General features: G+C 43.9%; 1 protein-coding gene across 7 annotated transcripts in view; it reads right to left on the bottom strand.

Annotated features, from left to right (window-relative positions):
• GAB3 (GRB2 associated binding protein 3) overlaps positions 1-10,650 on the bottom strand; it is a 109,380-nt gene that overhangs the window by 6,185 nt on the left and 92,545 nt on the right. For all 7 annotated transcript variants that reach the window (XM_050964513.1, XM_050964512.1, XM_050964515.1 and 4 more), the window contains 5 exons: positions 8,927-8,982; positions 7,321-7,576; positions 4,343-4,424; positions 2,343-2,445; positions 960-1,073 (listed from right to left, as the gene is read on the bottom strand). In XM_050964513.1, the coding sequence (XP_050820470.1) occupies positions 960-1,073; positions 2,343-2,445; positions 4,343-4,424; positions 7,321-7,576; positions 8,927-8,982 (611 nt within the window). The remainder of the gene's footprint in view (positions 1-959; positions 1,074-2,342; positions 2,446-4,342; positions 4,425-7,320; positions 7,577-8,926; positions 8,983-10,650) is intronic.

Below are 10,650 nucleotides of genomic sequence, written 5' to 3'. Positions count from 1 at the left end.
ACCTTGAAGTGACATCAGCTGACAAAAGCATTGCTTTGCAGTCCGCTTTAGATAGAATTATCCATCTGTCACCGTGTCACCCTGCCCAGCATAGTGAGATATGGAAACACTCTGTAAGGGCTAACTCCATCCCAGAGCAAGGATCATTATTCTCTTGCCTTTAGTAAGATCCTGCTACACTGATGACCTGCGTGAATTTTAACCATAGGAGGGTTTAAATTAAAGGAGGCCTAGAAAGCATCCAGTCAATCCCCTCAAAGATATATGAGCAAAACTGATGATTGAAATGATGTAAAACAAAAACTCAGCAATCTATCAGGATAGTCTCTACACTTCACAGTAAATTTATTTGCTTTCACTGTATTCCTTCTTTGTCCGTCATTGTCTATTTAAATGGTTAGTTCTTTGGAGCAGCAGAGACCTTATCTTTTGGCTGTGTCTAAAGAATCTAAGACACTTCTGCAATGACATAAATAATATTATTACATATTTTTGCCATGTTACAAGATCTCCTATAATGTCTTCCTGTGACCCTGCTGTCAGTCATACTCACCTCACAGAAAGTTACTGCAGATAGGATTTGTGGGAAAATTGGCAGGAAAGTTTTGTGGGAAACCGTGCCTCTTTTGAGAATGAAAAAAGAGCTTGCAGAATTCCTGCAAGCACCAACAAATTTGCCCATATATTCTTACTACTGTATATTCCAGTGGAGCCATTATGCCTAATATGATTCCATATCAGCATGATACTGGCACCACTGTAATAACTTTAATTGTGGTTTTATCACGTTACCAGTATGTTCATGTTGAGCCTGTTATGAATGCAATCAGCTGGAAGAGCATGACAGATTTCATTCTGTTGAGACTACCCAGAAGTGAGAATCTCTGTCTGTTTGCCTCCATCAGAGAAAGACACCAGGATGTACAAAAAAGGGTGGTATTTGCATAAATGATTCTTACCTTCTGTACAGGGGATGGGGAAGCGGAATTAAAATCCAATGCTAAGTAATCAAGGTTGGACTTCTTTGACCATGGGAAAGCACCACTGCATGGAGATGTTGCCTGGCTGTGCTCCTGTTGAGGAATGAGAGAAACTTTTAATGAGTAATTCAAAACCCTTAAATCATGATCCTAAAAGGAAAAAGACCAGACTGTTTAGTATTACTCCTAATCCAGCAGTAAGCAAAGAAGGAGAGCTCTGGCCCACATCGTTTGTATAGTATGTCAGGGGATACATTCATCAACTAATTGCAAGATCCTAGCAATGTCTAATTACGTGACTGTACAAAGAAATTCAGGAACTCTGATTTGGGGTAATTACAGTAATATGGGCAAAATGGGGCGTGGGTGATTTTCATTCAGGTTTAGCAAAACATCAGTAAGGATCTTATTTTGCAAAACCAAAACCTGGGATGGCTTACATCTGGATCCCATTTCATCTAAGTCATTGAAGTTCTGGGGGGGGGGGGGTAAGGATAAATGGTTCTGGTTCTGATTCATCTCTGTCAATTGCATATCAAAATGGAGAGTCACAGACAATGACAAACCATGTTAAAGGTTTTAGCTTTTTGAACAAAACATTGGAGTGTAATTATCACTAGAGCTGAGCTGAGTAGCTATTGTGTAGGTTCAGATCAGCTTCAGGTTTAGTCTGGAGTGAGGAAGTAAGATTTCTGTTTGGAGCAGCCAACTGTGTAAACTCTTTGTGCAATCATTCCCAATCTGGAAGTGGAAAGCTGGCCCCTTCGGGCTTTGCATTTGGAACCAAATCTGCCACAGCTGGTTCAGACCTAGGAATTCTAGATCAATTCGAAGGGGATTAGGTTCTGGCCTATTCCTAGACATGGCCAAAGAATTAATGAAGAAAAGGAAGCCACAACATTTTTGTTTTATGTAATGGGAAGTAGGGTTAATGCAACTAAGACTTTAATAGGAGTTCTCTTTCTATACAACATTGTGTGTGTTCCTTTAGGAAGTGCACTGAAGATTGTCTGTCATTTCCTAGGAGATTCTGCAGGGGGCCCTTGTAAAAGGTGAAAGGACTTAGTTTTCCTTTGCCTTTAATGAGTTCTCATGTAAATATGCCTGATCCCAGTGATCTCTTGGAACTGCTCAGCAATGGTTTGTGGGGTGAACAGCTGAGATCTGCATAGCAGAAAAAAGGCTTCCCTTATCTCTTTGTAAATCAGACCCAGTGTCTTTAGTTTAAAACCATTTGATTTTTTTTTTTTAAGAGGGCAAAGGACAAACCTGTTGAACATTTTTCTTAGAAAATGAGCTTCAGAATTCTCAGGGCATCTGACAGAATAGAGCACAGGATAGCTGCATGAAAATGAAGATTACCATTTGAATGTAACTTTCTTCCTCTTCTCCGGAAACTGAATTGCCAAATATTCTTGCTGAATTAATACAGTCTTTATCTGGAGAGATAAAGCTCGTTCGATTGCTAGAAAGAAAAACACAGGAGAGGTTAAGGAAGCATCTAACAGATGCTTTGAAAAGAAGCCAAAGTCTGACATGGCCCATATGGTGAATAAACTCACCCTAATTCTGAAGCCTTAATGGAGAGGCTATCCAAAAATGTTTTTTAGCTATAAAGCATGTTACAGTTACATCAACAATATCTCTGGTGGATTTTCTGGGATTTGTCTTGACACTATAAAAGTTTGCCAGCTATGGCAGGACAGAAAGCAGGATATATCAGAGCAATTCTCCAGCAAGGAACGCAAATGGAGGCAGACATTTATCTGTGTCATATGCACTGATGGAGCAGTTACTTTGTTGTATGGGTACCACCATTTCTGAGATTGAAATGAATTAATCAGCTACTGTAGCTGCCTGCAAAGCAACTTGGCTGGCTTTGAATGCAGTACAAACACATGTTATCTGTGCTTTGGAGCTGTCTGCAACTCAGTTCTTTTAAAAGAAAAATGTAGCTTCTAATCTAACTGTCAGAAGCAGTCTGTATAATGTAATTCAAACCTACTGCAAATCATTGCTAAATTACTGCAGTTTGGCCAATATGTCTAGTTAACCAGAGATTAGCTGTGTACTTCACATGGCATAAACAATTTAATCCAAACAGTTATCCCTTTGGTTTTCACTTTATTTGTTCTGAGCACATTTGGTCATTTAAACTCGTTTGGTTTGTTTAATAGAAAAAAACTTGATATTTAGCTTACAATGAATGAACTCCTCAATGCTCCTCTTCCCTGCAGACCTTGTACAGCAGTTGAATGTGTCAGAGTTCATTAACCATGGCACGCTAGCAGGGATGTTCATGAGGCAGAACTGAACTTGTGAGATTGCCCAATATGCCAAGTACAGAGCACCTCAGGGGTGAGCCAGTGTTTAACTACTAACCTGGAAGCCTGGGGAAGATTCTGATTGCTGCCACCAGATTATCTGGCCCTGACAGACTGTGTCAGCTTCTCCCAAGAGAGCAAGCCCTTCCTCTGAGTACCTGCCACGTTAGCTAAAAAGGCAGTGTTTGGCATGCCACTGTTAAAGTGCTAGGCAGTAAAAGGATCCACACAGGAAGGCTTGTGAGAATTCTCTGTTCACCCAGGTATTTTCAAGGGGAAACTGGCAAACCCCTTACAACTTTCCCCATCAGGTCTGAGAACTTACTGCCACCATTGCCTGTGGCCAGCATGCTTCATCTCATGTCACTGCTTCGATCCTACCAGCTAAGAATTCCTGGCTGTAACTCCCTTTGGGGCACACTGATACTGTGGCTTTGTCATCATTTGGGGAGAGTGACCTGAGGCATTCCCTCCACCCCACAACTGGTTTGCAGCGACATTAAATGAGGAGCAAGAATCGAGTCTCCATTTCGGTATGGTAGCACAGAATGTTAGCCCCAGGACATCAGGCCAGCCAGGCCTTAAACTAGGTTCGTTTTCCCTTTGCCATCTTAATCTTCAAAAACAAAGATGTCTGCTCTCCTCTGGAAAAATATTAGAAGGCATGAGAGCTAACATTATGGCAGCTGTACCAGAGAACAGATTAGCTCCAGCCTTCTAAAAAGTTACATAAGGAGGTTTCACAAGAGACAATTTAGGCTTTGAGGTAGTGCTAATTTGCAAGAGATCCAAACCACAGAATTTCTCACGGCACAGTCTGAAGGGAGTGCACTGTGTCTGTCTTTAAAAGGAGCCCTTTTTTTATGGCAGCAAAAGCCTGTAAAATGCTGGAAGGAGTCCCATGGAATTTGCATAGCATGTTTGTTTATAGACTTTGCCAACAAACTATTTCTTGCGGAATGTGATAAGTTATTTATAACTCCATTTCACAATGCTCATGCTTAAAAGGTTTCAAAGTCAGGTTTCTCATCCACTTACTAAGGCACAGTCCACATCCTGGTCAAGGTAGCGTGTTCCCGGATTGTGGAGAGGTTTCTCAGATCCAGCGGCGGGGGTCGTGCTGCAAATAGGTACAATAGGAATTTTAAAATTTTTAATGGATTTTTAATGTCTCTAACATAAATAAATGGGAGACACCTCCCCCAACACTGGGGGCGCCAGAAACCAGGTGGTGGCCCCCCACGTGGCCTTGGTGAAAAAACTGCAGAGAGGAACCAGCCAGAAACTCCAGCTGGTAGAGGCAGAAGCAGCCAAAGCAGGAACGTTCAGATGCTCAGAGAACTTTCCACTTTTCTCACTGGACCTACTCTTCCTTGTGCTGAATGGCTGTTTTCTCCAACTCCCTCAGTCTCTTCAACTCAGCTTCACTCCAGACCTGCCCCTCTTACCCCTTCTGCCCTGTCCTGTTCCCCTCATCTACCTTCCTTTCCTATTTAGCAGGTTGCCTCCTAACTAAACCCTCCATCCCACCCTCCCAAAAGTCCTGGAACTAACATGTAATTTGCTGCCATCACATTGTTCACTTTGCTTGTGTGCTCTACCCCTTCATCGCCTTGCATCTGTGCTGTGTGTTTAGACCAGGGGTCAGCAACCTTTCAGAAGTGGTGTGCCAAGTCTTCATTTATTTACTCTAATTTAAGGTTTCGCATGCCTGTAATACATTTTAACATTTTTAGAAGGTCTCTTCCTATAAGTCTATAATATATAACTAAACTATTGTTGTATGTAAAGTAAATAAAGTTTTTTAAATGTTTTAGAAGCTTCATTTAAAATTAAATTAAAATGCAGAGCCCTTGGACCGGTGGCCAGGACCCAGGCAGTGTGAGTGCCACTGAAAATCATCTCGCGTGCCGCCTTCGGCACACGTGCCATAGGTTGCCTACCCCGGTTTAGATCGTAAGCTCTTCATGCAGCGACAGTCTACTCCTGCGTTTGTACAGTGCTTCGCACAATGATGCCCTATTTGTGGTTGGCACCTAGGCACTATTTTAACAAACAAAGTTATACAGCCTAGCATTTGTGCGAGATTATACTCAGGAAACCTTGTGGAATAAATGGACTGTTTAAATCTGCCTTGGCGACTAAAGTTCTCTGTGGCTCCTAAAACAAGGACCTAAACATGATGGGCAGCAGGAGAGCAGACTTTCCAGAATGACCAGGAACATGCCTGAACCCGGGTCAGCAAGTGATGTCTCCCCAGGGGAGGGGCTACTTCAGTGTCCAGGTCCAGCCAATCCTTGGCCTGTCTTCTGAGACGGTTGCTGCCCATAGGGGTGCCAAGTGTGGTGGTGCTTTATGTGTTGTGAACATCTCTCCATGGGGAAATGGATTGAGGCCTTCAACTCATTTCATCTAGGTCACTAAGCAAGCCTGAGGTAGTAACAAATTTCTATCAATAGCTGCCTAGGCTGCATTTGAACCAGCAACCAGAAGTGAAAGCCATAGCTTTACCTTTCCCCTGAACCAACCTCTCCCATTTCACCAGGTTTCTCCACATTTTCTACATGGTAACAACATCTAGCACTTGTTCTACGACAATGCCGAGTGCCACTCACGGAGAGATGGAATTTAGTTTATCCACGGGTGCTAACTCAGGAAGGAGTATAAAACCCTTCAGTCCACTCCAGAACATCGCACAAATCCTGTGGTGTTCCAACAAGCAGGCAGAACACTCAAGTGTGTGCAAATTAAGCAGCTTAATGTAGCTGGGTGAACAAGAAATATCACATAATTTGGATCCCTGTGGCACAGACTGAGGAAGGCTGTGGGAATAGAAATGAATTTTTCCTCTTCTCTTGTCTACTTAATGGGCCAAATCCTGCTCATCCTCTCATGAAAGCAGGCCCATAAGGATACTTGTGTGAGTAAGGCAAGCAGGATTTGGCCCAATACGTAAACTACTTGTAGTCTAAGGAGCTTATGACCCCAAACTCCCCTCTGCTTCTGACAGGGGATGTGAGCTTGCACTTCCTGATCCCAGGTTGAGGGTGTGTGGAAATGGGAAGTGCCACTTCCGTGGTATGCGCCTTCCTCCCCCCTCACCCAGTGGAAGCCCTTCTGTCTGGGTTCTCTCTTGGGGTTCCAGCTCCATTTGTGGGAAGAGAGAGCAAGCCTCATTCTCCACCCCTCCTCAGCCCCCATGACAAGGGTCATTCCAGGGGCACCTTAGTTCCTCCAAGAGCCCCGAGGGAGCTAGAAGGTCCATGGGGCTGTGCAGAGACAGAGGGCTTCTCTGAAGATGGATCTTGTCTCCAGGTGGATCCTCCAAATGTGTATGAATCACAGGGGATTTGGAGGCGGCATGGGGCTTGGGGAAAAAATTCTCCCTTTCACCAAACCAGTGGAAGGACATTACTCCTGTCCATCTCCTCAACCCCCGGTGAACTGTGGTCGGGATCGGGGCTACGGTCGGGGCCAGGTCTAGGGCTGTGACTGGAGCTGCGGTTGGGCCAGGAACAGAGCCGTGGCCAGTTCGTGAGCCAGGAGCTAAGGCCGCAGCTGGGGGTGGGGCTGGAGCAAAGCTGAGGACAGAGCAAGTCCTGCCGTGCCCCCCCCAAACAGGGGGGCATGCTCCACAGTTTGGGGGCCACTAGATTAAAGCATGTCGCTCAGCATGCCCCAAAGTTAACACAGCCAGTACATAACAGGTTATTGCACTAGGATCTTTCTCCTAGGATTCTCAGCATCCCAGCAGAGTGGATACTACCTTGGTTTTTTTTTAAATTCCATGGCACTTTTAATGAGATAAGAGGTTTGACCACATGATCTTGGCCAAAAAAGTTTTCCCCTCAAGGCTATTGGCTACCATCTTCCACCCTAGAGCTGGCTGCATCTATAACATGTGAAGTGCTTTGTGATGCCCTGGGATGCCAGGTGCCATGACATGGAAGTTAGTGGTCAGTGATAGCAATGTACCTTAGCTTCGAATTGCTTACTAGGTTGGTCTAATGCCTTACATTTCCTACGGGGCTTGAGATCTCGATTCACTGGAGGTGGTTCCAGGTCTGTGCGAAGTTCCGGCAGTGGGCTGGAGAGTTTGTCATTGGTGACTACAGGAAAGGTAAAGGCTGCTGAGCTTGGGCTCATGGGAGTGTAGCCATCGGGTGAGCAATCTGGTCCTGGGATGGGTGGAGAGGTGCTGGGGTGCATGGGTACATAGCTGTCCTCCGTATTGTCTGATGCTGAAGAGTAGAGCGGAGTGAATCGACATGGCTTCCGAAAGGAGAAGGAAAAGAAAGAGCATTCCAGTCAGCTGAACAACTCTAATACTTAAGCAAGGCTAATTCAGACATTGCTACAAATTAGCCTGAACTAAACCCCATGCTTGAACACCCCCCTCTGAACTTTTGGGGTGGCTTATCTCTGGAATGGCAGGAGCCAAAACTACCAAGACAGACATCCATGCCAACTTTGGAAAAGTTCAGATCTGAACTTGGCAGCTGAGGCCCAGGATTCCTGGAAACATGGGCATAAATGAACTGTTGGCATAAACCAGTTCAAATCTACTGACTTCCAAGGAAGAGCACTTGTCTACACCAGCAGCAAATCTGAGCCACAGAATGAGAGGAGGCTTATAATGTAAGGAGATTTTCACATGTCAATCATCTGGTGAGTTATTCCGTCGCAAAGGTGGAAGCTCTGAGTGCAGAGACACATGCACAGGGATTGCATTGGACAGCTGAGGTTTAACCCTGGGGATTCATGTCACGCAGGTTAATGCTGGTTGCGTATCAAGAGGCCCTGACTACAAATCGGGTAAGATTAATTTCAAATGTGAGAAAAACATGGCGTCCGTCAAAGACAATGGAGCCTGCATCTGGCCAAGCAGCCTAAAGGCAGCATAGGGCCTTCCTATTTGGGAGAATCCAGTTCTGGCTCTCAGGCTCCCCAGACTGGTGAGGCAGAGGCAGCATAATCAGCCCTGGGGGGCAGGGAACACCTGGTGGGAACATCACTGCCTAATGTGTTTTCACATCAACACTGACCAGCGTCAGCTAATTCTCTGCAGTCAAACACTGGGTTACCACATTATAGGGGATTTTGAGGGTTGGGACAGTTAATGGGTCCCCAAAAGGAGGTAACCCGCATGACTCCAAAGTGATACAGAAACTTGCAACACATGGGCTCCATTCTCGGTTGTGACCTATCCCCTTCACATGGAAATGGACCCCAGGAAACACCCCTTAGTGCAAGGGCCTCTGTGAAGAGCTGACTTACATGTTCTGCTCTGTCTCCAGGCCTGCAGCATAGGGGATGTCTGATGGGAGAGAAGCGGTATTCTAGGAGTGCCAGGAGGGGGCCTGCCCAGCGTGTTGGAGGGACCCTGTAAGGGGCTATGAAAAACCCTAGTACCCTAGTGTGAGGCTTCTCTAACTTACAGCAGGGGCACACTCCAGAATATAGGAGGGGCAACTGTGATATAAAGTCACCTGTGCTCTCCTCTTCCATTCCTGTGCTGAGCACAGGAGAGGAGTAACAGAGCTTCAGGTCACAAGACAATTAACTTTAGTGCTTTAGTCTGTTTTGTGCCAGTGTTTAAATATATGCAAATAGAGTACTTACCAAATTCAAACTAAGCCTCTTATCTCGACTTCTGAGAGAGCTTCCTTCCATGCTGGCTGAAAAAAAATACCCGCAATGATTAACAATGTAATAAGCAAAAGGGGAATGGAAGCTGAAGGATATAATTCTGGAGCAAGGCATATGGCATTAAAATAATTATGACTTTCTAAAGCTCATGAAATATCTTGTTAGTCTTCCTGGACTGGGAAAACCTGATGAAATACGAGATAAAAAATAACTCTCTATAATTCTATGAGTGGGCTACTTATAATGCTATATTCGTTTTAAGCACATTGAAAACAAGAAACAGTCAGCACACACCTATAAACCTATTCTGAGTTTTCTCTAATCACATCTAGATAACGAGTAAGATCCTTGTCCATGAGAAAAGAAGTCAGGAGATAGGAGATTTAATTCCTGTTCGGTCAGCAACTTGTATAACCTTTGGACTTTCCTATATCTTAACTTCCCCATCTGTAAAATGGGGACAATTATACCACAAAGGGGCGCTGGGAAGCTTCATTCATTATTGCTTGTAAAGTGCTCTGAGATCCTCAGATCTAAGGCACTAGGGAAGTGCAAATTATTTATAGATGGAATACATGCTAGTGTGCACTATGAGAGGAGAAGTATGTGTATGTGTTAATGATGAACGATCATAACACACAAGTGATTTAGAATAAGTCCACCTCCCCAACAAGTGAAAAGGTCTCTGTCACAATGCCTGCTAGTGCAAATTTGGCTTATGATACTTACAGTGTTTTCTTTTTGGTTCTTAATATGTTTTCTTTTCAAAACAGAGGTAGAAGAGGTTGTAAAATGTATTCAGAGTTGACAAGCTGCTGGACAGAACTTGTGTGATTGTTTCCATTGCATGGTGGACAGAGGTAGTGTACTTGTGGAGTAGCAGTGGGACTGGGTGGCAGATTCTGTTAGCTGGGTAAGATTTTGCTCTAAAGCTATGGCTGTATATTGCCATTTGCTTTTGGGGAGTTTGTTAATAGAAGAAAAAATGTAACTCAGAGAGTGGGAGGGCAAATGGCTGCCTCTTTCCACTCAAACCTTTATTTTTCTCCCTATGCTTAAACTGTCCTTCCTTTTCTCTTTGTAGAAAACATCTATAAGTGGAGAAATGGGCCAATTCCCTACTGAGATCCTGTAGAGCTTCTCTCTGGAATACCATAAAAAAATTCCATGAGGGTAAATAGTATATAATGGATACAATCGGCCTGATGTAGAGTTCTATCCTGTAGTGGGGTATTTTTTTTTTGTAGTGATAACAGTGTAATGGACAATATAAAGATGACAAGATTGAATGAAACTGTATCATTGGTACCCAAAATAAACAGCTTTCTAGACAGCTGATATTAGCTACTTGTACTTTCTCAGTTACACGCAGATTTTGTTCTTGTATGACTGTGTTGATCAGGGGAGCTATTTTTTACCAATATAGTTATACTGATACAAGTTCTAGTGTGCATACCATTTTACTGCTTAAAAGGGCCTTAGACCAGCATAGATTAGTCCCCTTCCCATACGGGAATAAACTACACTGGCATAAAGCATCTTTATACTTGTACAACTGAGTTCACACTAGGAGGTTGTACTACTTTATCTATACTGGGATAGTTAAAGCAGTACAACTTGTATGTGTAGATAAAGCCTACGAACAGATAACTCACCAGGGGTGTGCTCACCTCACCTTCTCAACTGGCAAGAAACAG

Source organism: Gopherus flavomarginatus, chromosome 8 (assembly GCF_025201925.1).
Source record: "Gopherus flavomarginatus isolate rGopFla2 chromosome 8, rGopFla2.mat.asm, whole genome shotgun sequence".
NCBI classification, from domain to species: Eukaryota; Metazoa; Chordata; order Testudines; family Testudinidae; genus Gopherus; species Gopherus flavomarginatus.
This window is presented reverse-complemented; position numbering and strand designations above follow the sequence as displayed.